At 38.6% G+C, this 17032-nt stretch overlaps 1 protein-coding gene across 1 annotated transcript in view; it reads left to right on the top strand.

The window, feature by feature from the left end:
* Positions 1–13903, top strand: part of LOC105540006 (ELAV-like protein 2) — a 123888-nt gene extending 109985 nt beyond the window's left edge. The window contains exons 4-6 of the mRNA XM_011980504.1: positions 8869–8972; positions 10100–10162; positions 13886–13903. Of these exons, the coding sequence (XP_011835894.1) occupies positions 8869–8972; positions 10100–10162; positions 13886–13903 (185 nt within the window). The remainder of the gene's footprint in view (positions 1–8868; positions 8973–10099; positions 10163–13885) is intronic.
* Positions 13904–17032: the final 3129 nt, after the last annotated feature.

The following is a 17032-nucleotide window of genomic DNA, read 5'->3' as shown; positions in this document are numbered from 1 at the left end:
ACAGGCGCTGATCTAATTATAGTGCATAGGGCCTTTAATTTTTTTTCTCGTATCAGAATTAAAAAATGATCTCTTACAGAGAGAAAAACACATTAAGAAGCCATACTGCCTCTTGATGTACTGCTTAGTGGGAGGGGTGTGTGTGTGTGTGTGTGTGTGTGTGTGTGCAGGCACAAGCAAGAGTGCATGTTTGTGAAGATTGACACCAGCTGGTCACACAAGCAACAGCAGATGCCCTTTTTACTGCCACAGTTAACTTGTTTTCCTCTACCACAATACTATTTTGAGGAATACTGTTCCTTTGCCTTCATCCCAAATGATACTTACTTGAACAACTCTATTGTCTTTTAAGTAAACACAAGATAAAGCAGATAATATAAGACTGTGTGTGTGTGTTGGGGGAGGGGGGTGGCGGATCTGTATAGAGTCATTTATAATTAACAAAGAAATGAGAAAGTTGCAGTAGACCCAAACCTTTAATTGAAAGTAGATTGGACTAGCCCAGAGTTGTTAATGTTCTAACCTTTTTTGAACTGTCGGGTGTGACTTTCAGGCTATCTGAAGGTATTTTGGCATTTGCTCTATCCTGGTGGCAGCTCCAGTGTTTGAAGGTAGAACTGCTGACCTATCTTTTAGAGAAACTACCTACATCAATAAGTAATGAGAACTGCCTTTTGTTTTCATTGTGGTGAGCTTACACTATCTCAGTCACTTCCTTTCGAGCTGGAGAACCTGCCTTCAGGTAGAGTCTCATCCTGTGTATTGTAGAGGAATTGGTTTATTTTTCTACTGCAGATAATTTTTCCGAATCTTCCTGGTCTTGGATGCAAGACATCTTTGTGTACCCGGTGTAATACTTGGCAAGAATTTAGAGGATTTAATATGCTGTTTCTGTTCTCAATAGTCTAAGACTGAATTGTGTGGGAGTTCTTAATGTTGTCTGAAAATGTGATATATTAAGAACCCACAGTTTCGCCAACTTAAGCAGGGTCATGCTGCATTGCCAGCAGATTCATAATTACTGGGACTGGAACTATAGGAAAATAGAGCTCTACCAGTTGCATAATCAGGGGACAGATACGGCTATTAAAATTAACTTGAAGGGAAAATGCCCTGGTGCTGAGGACGTTAACCGCTCCCTCTAGAACTAGGCTGCCTGGGTAATATTTACCAAACGATCACTATTTACAACTTTGATTGCAGCAGAAAAGTTATAAACTCTTCTATATTAGCTGCATGTGTCTGTATAGTCCTGAAAATCATTTAGAAACATTGGGGCCTTTCAGTCTCAGGCCAGCTTTATTAGCATTTGGGTGGAAGATGAGTCTTCGAGTGAGCCATCTGTTTTCTGTATTATGTGAGTGTCTAGGTTGAATTCTCCATCCTTGTGATAATCCCTGGTAATGTCCTTTGGGAAGCTGGTAGAAATGCTCCCAGCTTTCAGGAAGGCTGGCTTGGACTGTAGTAATGGGATCTCAGCAGCCCTCCATCTCACAATTTGATCTTACTCATTAGAGGGCAGCAAGGGGGACCTGTTTATCTTGACCCACGTTAACTTGAGTGTTTAAATGGAACGACCTGCTGCATCTGGCATGCTGCATTTGAGGAGACTCGGGTTAAGTCAGGAATTAAAATGTGGAGAAAAACGTGTCTAGAGAGAATTGCATCCCTCTGTTCTAAGATTCTCTCAAACCTTTTCCCTGCTGTGTGGTACCCACATGATTTTGCTGTGTATCAAATCTGAGATATTAAGAAAGCTCCTTTGCAAAGTCTGGTGCAAGTTGCTTTGGTGCCAGAGTTGCAGTGCACAGCCTGTCTGAACAGACACACATAATGAGTGCCCAAGAACAGTAAGTCCATCGGAAGAAATACAACATATTTGCAACTTTATTGTGTGTTTGAGGAAGGAGAGAGAAGGATATTAGGAAGGAACAGGGTCTTTATTAAAAACAGAAATTTTCCCCCCTTGTAATGAAAACTTGTTTTTGCAAATCAAATTATTTGCTTTTGTTGTTGTTGTTGTTAAGGCATGAAGTTTAATGCTGTATTAGGGTTGTGTTTGGAGAAAGCAAATCTTTCCATTTTGCTTTTAAAAGTATTGCATTTTTAAACCCCAGGTTGCAAATCTTGCTTGACAGAGAGGACCATACTGACCTGTTTCTGCTAACTGTGGGATTTGAAAAAGACCCACACTGCTTTTATTCTTCTATTTCATAAAACATTACTACTGCTCTAAATGAAATAATAGATACACATCAATCAGTGTAGTCACCTTTTATTGTTGATTCAACTACCAGGTTTTTACAGAATTCACTCTGCATTTTATTTGACTTGTACATGAATAGTCTCGGCAGACTTAATTATATTAGTGAAAAAGTACTTTCAACAAAATTATATGCTGACATCCCGTAATTCATACTTACAGATTTGTGAAACAGATTTATGTAAATCTATCAAATTACTCTAGATGACATTTTTTAAAATTGAGACTTCATCTTAATGGTATTTGTAGAAATTTTTCATATGAACAATTTTACACGAACTATTTAAAACTCATATGACTTCCTTATGAAGGCAGAATACTATAGCATTTCAGCATCTTGCCTCCACATGTTCTGTAATCCATCTGGTACAATGTAGGGACATGAGAAACATGTTTATAAGGGCAACTGTCCTAAACCACAGGCTCCTAGAGGGCAGATGCTGCTGTTTCTTCATTTGTTGTTCATTCAGTCCTTCACAGAACATTTAATGATCTGTCTTAGGGTCCTGTTTGTCAGGAACTATGTTCTGCTTGCCCTTGCTCGGCAGTCTAGTGAGGGAGCATCCAAAACCCCAGGCATACATAGCAAGATAACGGAATAATATAAGAAGCTGTGGGAGGACTAGACAGGAGGAGCACTGAACAGTGTGCATCGGGGAAGGGGCAAGTTGTGGCAGGAAATGACTTCAGATAGTCTCAAAGGATACATGGGAGTTGGCTAGTTGGAGAGCTGTGTTCCAGACCTAGGGTGTATGTGTAGGAGTGGTGGAAGATGAGCAAAAGTAGAAGTGAACACAAAACTGACAGTGACTGGAAACCAGAGTATGGTTAGATTTGTGTTTTAGGAAGTTCTCCTGGACAATATTTTGGTGGAGGATGGCTGTTTTTGGAATTAACGGGAGTCTAAGCAAGGGGTGTCCTATTAGGATAGTGTAGCAATAATCAGGACCAGGATAATACAGAACCAATGCTAATGCAGACAAAGGACTGATTTAGATGGTAGAACTGGCAGAATGTGATGCAAGTATGGCAGAACTTGGAATGGAATAAGTCTTGCACATCTTCACTGTTAGACTTGAGCTAATTCTTTCAAACCTTGGATCAAATGTTACCTGCAGAATGGGGCCTGCTCTGACCACTGTATTTGAACAGCAGCCCTGCCCCTCCCCTCCCACTCTCATCCCCTGCTGCTTTTTTCTCCTTAGCTCTATTTTCTTCTAATACCCTGTAAATGTGTTTGTATCTCCACTTGTCAGAATATAGGCTTTAATGAGAAAGAACTTTTTCTCTTTTGAATTCTCAGGGCCTAACAAAAAGTATGGTTCCCATAGTTATTGAATGCTTATTTTACATGAGAAATTTGTAGGGTGACTCTTGTTTTTTGGTGTTTTTTTAATACAAAATTTTATTTTCCACAATTTTGTGTTGAGAGTCTCGTTTAATATTGGTTGGATAAAATTAATGTATCTTTTAATCAAGAATGACGGTAGTCTGTTGCCTTTACCTTGAAACCTGAGGGGGTAATTTGATTTTTCTGAACATTGGTAGTAATTTAAAATAGAAAAGACTAAATAAAGTGACCTTTGAATGAAACAGGTCCAGAAGATTGTGTATTTCTAATTAAAATATACAATTAAAATTTTAATTAAAGTAGGGTATTACAAGCAATGTAGGTGGCAGGGGAATGGCTGATGCTTTGAATTACGCACAGTTTGGGATAAATTGGCGTTTACTGGGTTTCCCACAGTAGCACTCTGCCACTAAACGGGCTGTCTTCCTGTTTTCCTCTCCTTGCTCTGACCCCTGTTCTCAGTAGTCTTTGGTCCTCTTCAGAGGCCTGTGGAGTGCTTCAGCTCTGTGATATAGATCCCTGGACCATGATTTCTACCAGCCTGTTTATAACTGTTCTCCTTGTGCCAGGAGTATTTTATAAGCTATTTTTCTATCTCTTGTGAAGAGGGATTTCTTTTCTGTGGCATATATGTTAGATTAAAAAGAAGGGTGTAAAACAAAAGGCATTCATACACCATAGTGCAGCACAGAATATAACAAAGTTCTAGAATCCGTACCAAGGCAATTAGAATCAAGACTTGGGGCCAGGTACGGTGGCTCACGCCTGTAATCCCAGCACATTGGGAGGCCGAGGTTGGTGGATCAGTTGAAGCCAGGAGTTTGAGACCAGCCTGGCCTACATGGTGAAACCCTGTCTCTACTAAAAATACAAAAAGTAGCTGGGTGTGTGATGATGCATGCCTGTAATCCCAGCTACTTGGGAGGCTGAGGCAGAAGAATCGCTTGAACCCAGGAGGCGGAAGTTACAGTGAGCCGAAATTGTACCACTGCCCTCCAGCCTGGACGACAGAGAGAGAGACCTTGTCTTGAAAGAAAAAAGATTCGGATTAATGGTTTCAAATATTCTTAAGAACACGTGACCACAGGTAGCTTTTGAGAATAGCTGAGGACACATGGCGTTGACCCTATTCTTTATGTTCAGTTACCAGGCAAAGTTTTTAGCGTTTAAAGACTTTTTTTTTTTGAAGAGCCTTAGCTTTGTCATTCTGGTCAGAACAGTCTTTTAATCATGTTGGTTTCCATAATGGTTATACTTGGAATTTAAATGGAGCATTTTATAAAAATTTTTTAAGGAAATGAGTCTTAGTTTGGGGATTATCAGTATGCACATTCTAAATTCAGAGAGACTTGAAAAATAGGTTTGGATGATAAGGATAAATGTTGCTTGGTTTCCAAGCCTTCCATTGTGGCCCATGACTGTTACTGATGAATACAAGAGTGGGAAAAGGGTAGGTTAGGTATTTTTTTTTTAATGTTTGCTTTGCTACTGCTTTTATTTTTAAAAACTGTGCAGTCACTTATCACCAGAAATATGCACTATATAAATAAGATGCAATTTATGTTGTCATAGGAATGAATAACGGCACAGAAATTCATATATAGTAAAAGTGGTATTTGTGCAAAAGGTACAGAAGTTTGAGATAATAGTCAGCCAAGAAGCATCTTTTGCGGTAAAAGTGTCAGAAGTGCCTGGTTACAATATTATTTGAGGCATATTGGGTACAAACTAGTCCTGGGCTTATATGTAATATGCCTGAAGTCTCAGTTCAGGTATAAACTAGTTGTTAATTGAGTGGAGAAGAGCACAGCATTTGAGAGTCCTGACTTTAAGTCCTGACTTTACTACTTCCTCCCTGCCTTTTTGATTTGTAGAAGCTGATTGACCTTGCCAAGCTTCAGATATCATTTCTACCTTGTAGGAGAAGAATCTGAATACCGAACATGGTTAATGTGAAGCTACAATTAAACAGTAAAATACCATGTAGCTAAAAGGTGAGAATCGGGAGGCTTGCCTATCTTGGTATCATCTGTGATGCCCTTAATATATTTTAAACATCCAATAAGTATTTGCTGCCTTGATTACAGATTTTCACTGTGAAGTAATTTAAAGTTCTAACTCCCTTTTGTTACAGTGCCAACATTTTAATACACCAACGACGGTAGGTTTAGAAATACAGTCTTTTAATAGCAGATACCCTCTTTCATATTATTTTGCTCAGGGTAATAATACAGTTTTGCTTACCTCAAACATATTGTGAGTGGCACTCATCCTAATAATACCACTAGGCAAGTAAGAAACTTTTTACAAGGAGGCAAAGTCATTTGCGGATAAATATTTCTGAGTATAAACAACAGATATTAGATAAATATTAGGTAAATATTTCTGAGTATCTAACAGATATTAGATATTTGACTCATCATAGCCAGTCATGATTGCTTGAGGGTGTCATGTGGAAGACCCATCTGATGGTTGGGTCCTGTGGTGGTGGTGGTGGTGGTGGTGGTGGTGGTGGTGGTGGTGGTGGTGGTGATGATAATACCTTTGGTTAAATAACATCAGTAAGTTTCTCATTCTTTCATTTAGCAAACATTTGCGTGTCTACAGCAGGCCCAGAGTTAAGAGTTCAGAGGCCAGAGTGGGAAACAGCTAAGTAGGAAGTAAGCAAGACAGGTTTTTCACTTTACCCACTGATCTAATCTCAGCGGGCACTTCTGTGCCCCAGACTGACCTCAGGAGGCCAGTAAACTGTTTCTTTGAAGTAATAGGTAACTTGAAGATTTTAGAAGAAACACATCCATATGTATCTAAACAACATGGCTACAAAACGGCAGTCATCCCTACAAGACCTTTCTTAGACCTCCCAGTAGCCCCGTTGTAGCCCCACCGTGGTTCTCACCATTAAATGCAGTGATTTCTCAACATGGCGGCTGTACGTTAGTCACCAGGGTTTTAAAAAGCTAGTACCACTGCTTCACGACAGACTGATAAAATCAGAGCCTAAGGTGGGAGGATCGCTTGAGCCCGGGAGTTCCAGCATGGCCCAGCCAACGTAGTGAGATCTCATCTCATATACATACATATACATATACATATACATATACATGTATACACACACGTATATGTATGTGTGTGTGTATATATATCTTTGGGAGTGGGATTTGGGGATCAGGGTGTTTTTGTTTTGGTTTTTTTTTAAAGCTTTCTGGATGATTCCATTGCAGTCAAGGTTGAGAATGCACTGGGGTTAGAAGCAGCTAAGATGCAGGAGGAGTAGTATCTGTCAGTAGAAAGGGCAATTAGACTATGCGGATATAATTGATTTATTTTGTCATAGAATAGCAGTGTGACAAAACTATTATATGTTTGTATTTCCCTTTTCTTTTTCTGTTATATTTGTAGCATCTTTTTTTATTTAACTTTAAATGAATACACTTAAAATCTTTAACAGTAAGCTTGTTATTTTTTTCTCATGTTATCTTTTGACTAGGGTGATGATCTACTTTCATCATTAGTAAGTATTTTCATCATTGCTTCAGCAACCTAGTTGGGTAGAAATTATCTTCATTTTAGAGACAAGGAAGCTGTGGTTCAGAGAGGTGTTAAGTAGCTTCTTCAAAGTTGCACAGCTGAGAGCCAGTAAACACCAGAACCAGTATTGAAATCTGTCTTCTTTCCACTGTAAGCTGGTTCTTTGAGCAGGTTTTGTTACATTCAGCCTATTTAATTCTGCTTAATGACAATAGGACCGCAACATACTTTCATAAGAGGGGCACAACGCATGCAGTAGACACATGATAAATGTTGAATTAATGAAAAGCTGAATGCTTAAAAATACAGTGGCTTCACATGTGACTCTTTACTAGAACTATAAAATAAAACCTCTCAATTTTAGTGTGAGATAAAATTAACCTAATTAGTTTTTAGCTCTCTATTCATTTCTCTTTAAAAAAAAAAAAAAAAACCACACAGGAAAAAATACATTTTGATAAGAGGGTACAAGCAGTGATTATCCAAAATTCTGGTTGTGGTCCCAACATATAATCACCAGTTTTCATATTGGGCACTATATTTAGCCTTCTCTTTTTGTTTACGTAGTAACAAGTAGCCACATTAGGATAACCAGAGTACCTGTCTTAAAAACCCACTTGTACCTACGGTGCCCCATCAAGAACAAATACCACACTTCCCTTTGAAATCGATGCAACAATAGAACTTAGTAAAAGCATTTGGACTGTGCTTGGGCATCTGGGAAATCGTCATTTAGTTTTGACTTTTGTAGACCAAACTTTTCTTATGCCCATTTTTGTCACCTGTATAATGTTTCTTGCCGTTTCAAACTGAGAAACTTCCTTCATTGAAAAATGGAGACCTTTGCAATTGACTTTTGTTATCTTTGCACTCCATTGATTCAGCTGCTTTTGATAGCTCCTATTTTCTGAGATTTAGGGCATCACTTAGCCAGGAGTGAGAGGGCTCAGATGATTGGGGGAGGGTGGCAACAACAACAAACACTTTTAAGCAACTTTTACTCCAGACTTTTTTTCTCCTGTTATTTTTGTTTATGTTCTATTTCTTCTTTTCCTATATGTTCTCATTGTCTTCGATGTCATCACTGTAAATGTTCTGTGTTCATATTTCCCTGTTCTTATGTAGATCATAAAACCCTCTTTGGAGAAATTTGATTGAGTGTATTTGAAGATAAGCCCTCCTCTAAAATAAACTTACACGTATACACGCCCACACATGGTTCTTCACCATTTTAGACTCCGACATAATTGTACTTGGTAAAGGCTGTAAATGTGTCAGGGTACAATTTACAGAACACTGACAGATTCTTGGTTGATGTTTTCTGTCTTCCCATTTTATGGCTAAGGAAACTGAAGCTGAAAAGGTATTGCCTGTTAAGCCCTTTCCATAGCACAGAGATTTATCCCCACAGTTTCTGGAGCTGAGCATTGTCTTGCTGCTGGTATACTCTGGCTCAGGCAGGGCATGTATGATGGAATCCTTTGGGGATGTGTGTGGGGTTTTTTTGTCCTAAACAGCACTGCTTGTTGAGTTCTAAAACTTGCAAATGTAGTAGACAGGAAACAAAAAGACTTCATGTATATTTCTAGAATTAATAGAGAGTTATTTTTACTGTTGAGGAAATATGCTGGTGTTAATGACAAGACCATATGCCAAAATGAAAGTCGATCTCTGTCAGCAGTGTAGAACTAATATATGCCTTTTTCCCCTTCCCTCTCATTAGGGCAGAGCTTGGGATATGGCTTTGTGAACTACATTGACCCCAAGGATGCAGAGAAAGCTATCAACACCCTGAATGGACTGAGACTTCAAACCAAAACAATAAAAGTATGTTAAAAAATTTTTTATATCTACTTGTAGAACAGAAGTTTAAAAAAATTAAGGTTTACTGGTAGTTTTTTCCTTTCTTCCTTTTGGGCCCATATAAACAGTTACCTGGGAGATATAGTGGAATTTTGGTGTTTGTTGCATGATGGGGGGAACTGTTCAAGAGTACTATATATAATCATTCATGTGTTCGCAAAGGGACAGAGCAACAACTCTCTTAGATAAATATTTTAGTAAGCCTATGGAATCAGATCTCCTTCCCTTATAGAGAATTACTTGCCCTATAACTTGGGGAAACCTTAGACTTGTTCTTCGCTAAAGGTCTGGGTATTAAATAAGCAAGATTTTGCGAGCCATGCAGTCAGTCACAACTTCTCAACTCTGCCTTTACAGTTTGAAAGCAGTAATAGCCACTACATAAACAAATGGATGCAGCCGTGGTCCAATAAAACTTTATTTATGGGCAGTGAAACTTGATAAGATGTTTATGTGTTACAAATATTATTTTTATTTTTTCCAAGTTAAAAAATGTAAAAACCATTCTTAGCTCATGGATTATACAAAAAGGTGGCAGGCTAGATTTGGTGCTTGAGTTGTAGTTTGTTCTAGCAAATTCAGCTTGCTTTGAGGAGACTGACTGGAGGAACTTACGTGACACAGGTTATTTTTTCTGTTTTTCTTTTTAAGACATACAGTGAATAATTGTGTAGATATTTTGCCGCTTTTGTGAATCTTTGAAATTCTTATGTAGATTCTCTCTGGAGAGGGAGCTAATCCAATTCACAGCGTAGATTTCTTTTCCTTTAGAAAATAAGAGGGATGTTCCCTCTAGCAAATTCTTAGTACATGTACCATCAATTTGCTCTCTCCTGCCCAGTGCAGACATTGCCAATCAATCATGGCACTCTTTCTCACAGAGTCTAGATGTGGCTCCCAAATATTTTTCAAAATAGTGTTCCAGACAACCTCTATCAATTGACTCAAGTGTGAACCTATTTTCCACCCTTGATTTAAGAAACCAGCTCAGGTGATACCCTGAAGTAGTGAGGGGGAAGTTAGTCAACGCTGACTGTGGTATCCATCTTGCTTAGAGACTCATCTAAAAGATTTTTGCTCATTTTTTTCAGGTATCTAGAAATGCAGTATCAGTTTTGTGCTTTAAAGTGGCTTTTTTAGAATTACCAGTTAAGGTAATTTATTAGCCCTGAGTGATTTTGACACATCGTTCTTTATATTTATTGGGCCCCAAGAAAAATGCCTACCACCCCTGTCTTATGTAAAGGAAAGTATATAGTGGTTCCCAAATATACTAAGATATGAGAGGTCCAAGAATTCTAGATATTTCTTGAGCAAGAAAATGTCCTATGAAAAGATTCACCAATCAGAAAATGAACTGGTTACTGTATATTATCAAAATGTGAAGGGAAAAATCAGATTTCCAGTAAAGTCTAAGACAAAGCCTTAAGTTTGCTTTGAAGTTTTTTCAGTCTGAACTACTTTTTCTGGTTATATTTCTCTGCATACTTTTTATTTGTGTCAGAGATCTTTTACTAGTACTATTAAGTAACAAGTGTTCTTTAAAAAGACATCCAGTGTTCAGTTACCTTCAGACCATGTGCTGTCTATCCTACAGCAGATTTTTGCAGGTTTCTCTACCTCAATTTATATTGATTTCCAGGGGTGCTGCTAATTTGTCCTAGTTCTGAGGTCCTGAGTTGTGGTTGAGAAGAGAATGGAATAGATGGTCAGGATGGCTCATCCCAGGAACTATCCTTTTCTCCATTCCAGAAATAATTACCCTTATTTCATTCTAATGTGTCAGTTATTTTACTATATATCCTCACTGCACTAAGATCCTAAAGAAGGTAGAAATGCAGGGGAAAATAGGTCTCCATAGGAGAAATGCCTGTGGCCTTCAAGGAGACAGTTGATGACAGCTGCTTCCTTTACTGTTCATAATCCAGCCTTTTCTCTTTGGGGCCCAGCTGCTTGGGCTGAATATGTGGAAGAAAGGACAGTAAAGCCTTGTGGCTTTTATACTGTGACATCAATTTCTGATTTTCTGAGATGTGGGTCAGGGTAATGGGTAAACAGCAGGCTACTACTTTCCCCACCCCTATTTGATTCCTGTAAAAATATCAGATAACAGCTGGTATCCTCAGTTTGGCCCAGATTTGTCCAACAGGCAAAGCAAACCATTTCCCCCAAGTATATAGCATCCCCTTTGCCTGTTTGTTCTTTCTGTGTTTACTTATTTCCATTAGGCAGATTCTGTGTTCCTGTACAATGTCTTGAGCCAAGTTTTTCTAGTATTCACAGCTTTAAGAATGATTTGGAAGTTGAGTTAAACCTTTTCATTTCCTGGGATACTATTCCATAAATAAGTCTTTTCTCTCCTCTAGTCTATACTGGTGGTGGTTGTCAGCACCACTTTCTTACAAAGCACCACTTTACTCATGTTACTGCTCACTCAAAACTCGATGGTGTTTCTCTACTGTTTTACCCTATCGTCTGGCTGAGCTTTGTAGCAGTGACGCCAGTGCTATTGCTGTTCTCCACTGTAGTCAGACTGGCTCTTTAGTTGTAAGCTGATCTTATTCCCAATGTCTATGCGTATGCTTTTGCAACTCCTACTTCCTGGTATACCCTTTCACACTCGTTTTTAGTTTAACTGTGGTCATCTCATGTTTTGGAGCCCATCTGAAGGAATTCTGTCCTTCAGCTTCTGTCTTGCCAGGTTATTCCAGCTCCTGCTGAGTTCTGCCGTCTTTGAAGTCTGTATTCTTTACCCTTGAGGAATCGCAGACATTTTGGAATTACAGGGGGACCCATATGTAATTTAGGCTTAAGCACTGCTCTCTGTCCCCAGTCAGAGTGGAGATCTTGGTGGTCATACAATTTAGCCAAGACCAGGCAGTTGAAGACAGAGCTGTGACTCAGAACAAACCCTTGTCTTCTGATCGTTATATCAAAACTCTTGCCAGGACACTGTGCTTTACTTTAGAAAGGTACAGAAGATTGGTTAGTACGTACAAGTGTTTGTGTACTCTTAGCATTTAGTATGCGTTTGGTAAAATTCCTGGTTATTGGGATATTGAAACAGTGAATGAAGTGCTGTGAAAGGTGGTTTATTTAGCAGTTTCTCCTGGGGCTCCATAATAGCATTAGCTCAGTAGGGTTTTGTGCAGTAGTTGGTGTGTTGAATAAATGACAGATATTCAGTATTTCCGTGGTGAGTGAAGTCCCTCAGGCTCTGTGAGGACCTAAAGCAGTTGTTCCCAAACTTTGGTTGCATCTTAATCCCCAGAGAAGTGGGTTGGAAATGCAGTTTCTGGGATCCACTTTAGATCTGCTACATCACTGTCCACAAGAGAGATTCAAGGTTCTGTTTTTTATTATGCTTCCCAGGTAATTTATGACAGCAAGTCTAAGGCCTAGCACTTAGGAATCACCAAAAATGTTTGGCGGTTCTCTATACATTTGGTATTTTTTGTGCAAAGTTCAGTTTGTCTTCTAGCATTTTACGTTAATAATCCTCCTGTGGTTCATTCTGTTAACCAAAATATTAATGTTTTTTCTTGAGCATCCTGGGTGATCATTTAGCATTCAGAGTTCAACATGGTTCACCAGCCTTTGCTTTTAAAAAACATGGCATAGAAATTGAAAACAACATACTCACCTCATAGTAGGATGCTGTTTAAGTAGTAGCAGATACAGGTTAAAGTCTCGAGGTAGTAGTTCTCTTGTCCTAAGGGTCACTTTTTTCCCTGGTTAAGGAGATGTCCCAGAGGCATACCTTGCTGGTGAAATCACATCATCCCTGTACTACATGGGAGGCAGCTGTTTTGGGTTAAGCCTGCCCACATTGTCCCCCAGTGTTGACATGGTAAATAAAGTGTGAATATTACAAAAATGTTTTAAAATTCTCATTAGGGAGGGTAATGAAAAGGTAATATGTGTGTACAGTTCAGGCATGGGAGTGGGGGAGTAATCTCATGGAAGTGTCAAATTGTATGCTGATGAGAAGAGAGGTTTTTCACCAAAAGCCTTCAGGTCCCTATGGGAATCTTTCCTTTGGTGGATTATACATGAGATGAGTGGTTGTACCTACTGAGTTCAGTCTTCATGCTCTTTCTCTACTCATTTTATTTTTAGGGGTCTTAAGTATTGAAAAAATCTAGATAGTATGTGGAATTTTTATGGCTTAAAGCTAATACTTTTGACTTGTTAGGTTAATAGTGTCAGACTGAAGTTCATGATTAGCAAGCTAAAATCATTCATTTCCAAGAATATGTATAAACTTCCTCCCTCCTCTGCATAAAGAGCTCTGGATAGATGATTATCACATAACAGTGAAATGGATGCATGGCTCCCAGCATCTCTCTCAGCTTTTCCCTTCCCTACAATGGGCCTACGATGCTTTATTTTTCCTGAAACTGGGGTTGATTTATCTGGAGAGAAGGAGCTATTATCTCAGGGAATAGAATGTTTTATTGTTATTGGTAGGTTCTAACCCCTCAAAAGAAAAAAAAATTCTGCCTAGAACTACTACTATAGAAAAACTGCCCGATTTTTGTCTTAATTTTCCTTGATCATTCAGCTATAGACCAGGCTAAAATTTACCTTTGCTTAAAAGTTATTAATTCGTATACAATCATATGAAATTTCTTATACTGAAATAATCAAACCACAATTTAACCACATTTGGAAAATTCTATTATAAAAATGAGAATATTATAAATAGTATTATCTATTTGTTGTGTTCAGTTTGAGTGATTAAACAAAGCTAAGAAACCTGTATTCTAAGCTGCTGTATTGCCATTAACTTTTTGTTAAATTTATACCTTTTTCTAACTAGTTTATCCTTTTCTCATTAGTAAATGTCATATTTATACTTTTTTTTTTCTGTTTAGCATGAACTTGACCCTTAACATAGGAGGAATATAGAACTACATTTCTGAAGTCTTACCCTGTCTAAATTACCTTACTAAAATGATTTAACTGGCTGCGTAATCTTGGACAGAGCTTTTAACCATTTAAGTTTCCATTTATATCGTTAAAATAATTTATTCATCACTGAGAATGTTCATTACCTGCCTTTTAGGAGAGGAAAAAAGCTTTTGATGGTCTGCCAAGTTGCATATTAAGAAAAAACGTAACTTTTTAAATGAATTCATGTTTATTGTATAGAATGATTTGATGAAAAGCAGCACCCTCTCCTGAAGAGAGAATAATTTTAACTGCCTTCCTCTTTCACTCTTGCAAGTTTAACAGCCACTGTAAACTTCATATTGGGATTTGAGTTTCCAGTTCAAACTCCTTTTGCGACAGGATTATTGGGAGTAGGGTGGTTTTTCTTTATCATTATCATTTGTTCTTTTATAAAAGTTAATACTGACCAGGAGGAAATATTCTTAGATGCTGTGTAAACGAGTCCCCACCGTAAAGAAAGAGAGGGAATACGCAGGCAGGAGTGTAAGTAAAGCTATGCTAAGGGCCTGCCACCCAGTAGGTCCTCTGTTAAAATACCTGCAGCATAATTTTGTGTCTGAGATAAGTGGCTCTTTTAATAGTCATAATGCTGAGAGTTCATGGCTTTTGTAGGGCATGGAAAGTTTAAAGCAGTTGATAGGGGAACCATATAGAATTTGCCCAGAAAGAAAGCAGGATGGGAGGCGAATGTGGGAATGAGCCTGAGTTATGGGTTATAGAAGTGTGTTCTGGGTGCGCATGTAAAGGCGTTGATGTTTTGTTCTGTAGGTGAGGATGGGGCACCGGAGGGTTTTGAGCAGAGCAGTGTTGGGATTGACTTTGAGTATTTATTCGGAGAGGAAGGTTTGCGTTGTATTTAAACTCCACATCTTTCTGAGCATTTCAGCTCACCCTAGTGTTTCTCTGGCTTGTGTAGTTTGTTATTTTCTGTGATAGTACAAAGGGTAGAAATTTATAAATCATCTTCTACAAAGTACTCCTCATTTAAAAACTTGGATATATACCATTATTTCCCTTTTACCTTGAGCAGCTTTGGAAAATTTAGAAGTAATAGGTTGAAGACCAGGCCTCAAATTAATTGACCTACTTATGAGGTGTTAGCCTGATAACTGTCATTTATCTGGACCAAAAAAAAAAAAATTGAAAAAGTAGATACCAGGAGTGGGGTAAAAATGGAAACATTGAGTAAATTGTTCGTTTGCCTTTTAAAGAATACAGACTGACGGAGTACATGTTTTCCTAACTTCATTGTTAACTTGTGTTCTGGAAATTTCCACAGCCACATGTCAAGTTTGAACAGTATATTACGTCTTATTATCAGCACTTCTTCAATACATTTAGATAAAATTCTTCTATCTATATTGAGTCCCATTTACATAGTCCTTACTTGAAGTGAGAAGTGACAGTTGACTTTTTTATTGTTATTTGTATAATGCCCTTCATGTGTTTTGTAGAATTCTCTCTTTTCAGCTTTAATTTTTTTCATACAAAAAACCCAGAAATTTCTTACTCACCTAGTGTGATCTAGGGAATGTGGGTAGGTAGCCCAAGTAAGATCCAGAGCTTGAATGTCCTGTCCTCAGGCTGCTTGTGTTACATCTGTTCCTTCTAGCTACCTCCAAAGTGAGAGTTAATTGGAATTCCCAAAGGGCAATAACTAGGCATTCTTCCAATGGATTTCCTTTAGATTTTCCCACAGTTGTTGGAGCAGAGGCAGAGCCTACAAAGAGGGAAGGATGAGGAACAGGGTTCCTGGTGGCAGTGTCCCCAGCTTACTTCCTGCCTGCCAGCCACACACTGGGTAGTGATGGTGGAAGAGTCTCAACAGTTGACTGAACCCATCTTTATTGGAATTGATGGATCATTTTGTTACCTAAGCATGCTCCACAGGGGTATCATAGCCCTTCATGGCAGATGCTTAAACTTATGCTAACTGAGGTCTATACCAGAAAACCCTGGCTCTTTCATTTCTGTAACCAGCATGGAGAATTTCAGGTTTCATGAAGACCTTCATTGGAAACTGCCTCCTTGTGAGTATTGCTTCTGTGTAAGGCAGGGGGAAAGCCACAAAAGTAATAACTTGTATAGGTTTAGGAAATTGTTGCTGTCTGTGTGTGTGTGCACGTGTGGAATTGAAAGGTTCACGTGGTGGGGATGTCATTGAATCTTACTGTCAGAAATTTGAGTCATTGAGGCAGGACCCTTATAACAGCTCAGAGGTCTAGAATGTTAAGTGCAAAATTGGTTTTCTAGTAATAATGAGGCTGAGGAAGAGATTCAAGCAAACCATGTGCATCGTGATAGAAGACACTGAAAATAGTTGAACCACATGTTCAAATCTGTTTGAGTTTGAGTTCTAAGATAACAGTGAGATAAGATAAATTGAAACTGATCGGGATGGCCAAAAATCTTTTCTACGTGAACATCACACTGCTGGCCCCTGTTGCTTTACTTCTCCACTGCTTTTTAAGGGGAATGTGGAGTAGGGCTTTTCTTTCATTTATGACCTGGGAAAAGTGGTGCTAGGTCAGTTTGGCTTCAGTCTATTCTACCACATAGCTGGCTTGCAGAGTTAAGATGATTGTGTTAACTTCCCAAGAAGGAGCCCTTAATTCTTTGCTGTATCTACTTTTCAAACAAATTTCATAGGATTATTATCTTTTTACTGTTTTGAATTCATGCAGAAACAGCAGTAGTCTCTGGTAGGCAAATACTTAATCCCGTTGATGAAATAAAGCTCAGGTTAAAGGGATTTGTTCAAAATGAAATAGCTAATAAGCACTACCGGCATCAGAAATGCAGTATCATGTTGGCTGATGCCGTAGCTTTTGTTGCTTTCTTTCCATTTCACATTATTGATGTTTAACTGTTTTGCTCAGATACCACTCTAAATAAACCAACTAATAGAGGCCTTAATTTGGGCCTTTGAGTGTCTTTGTCTTGAGACTTTCTGGACCAGATCTCTTAGTGCCAGGGAGTGGAGCTGTCTTTGCCTAGGAGTGAAGAACTCTGCCCTCTTTCAGGGTGAGCTCTTGAGACAGACAGACATATAGTTTGAGAAGAAAACC

Source organism: Mandrillus leucophaeus, unplaced genomic scaffold (assembly GCF_000951045.1).
Source record: "Mandrillus leucophaeus isolate KB7577 unplaced genomic scaffold, Mleu.le_1.0 Scaffold1043, whole genome shotgun sequence".
NCBI lineage: Eukaryota > Metazoa > Chordata > Mammalia > Primates > Cercopithecidae > Mandrillus > Mandrillus leucophaeus.
Note: the sequence above shows the minus strand (reverse complement) of the source record. Positions and strands in the feature narration are given on the sequence as shown.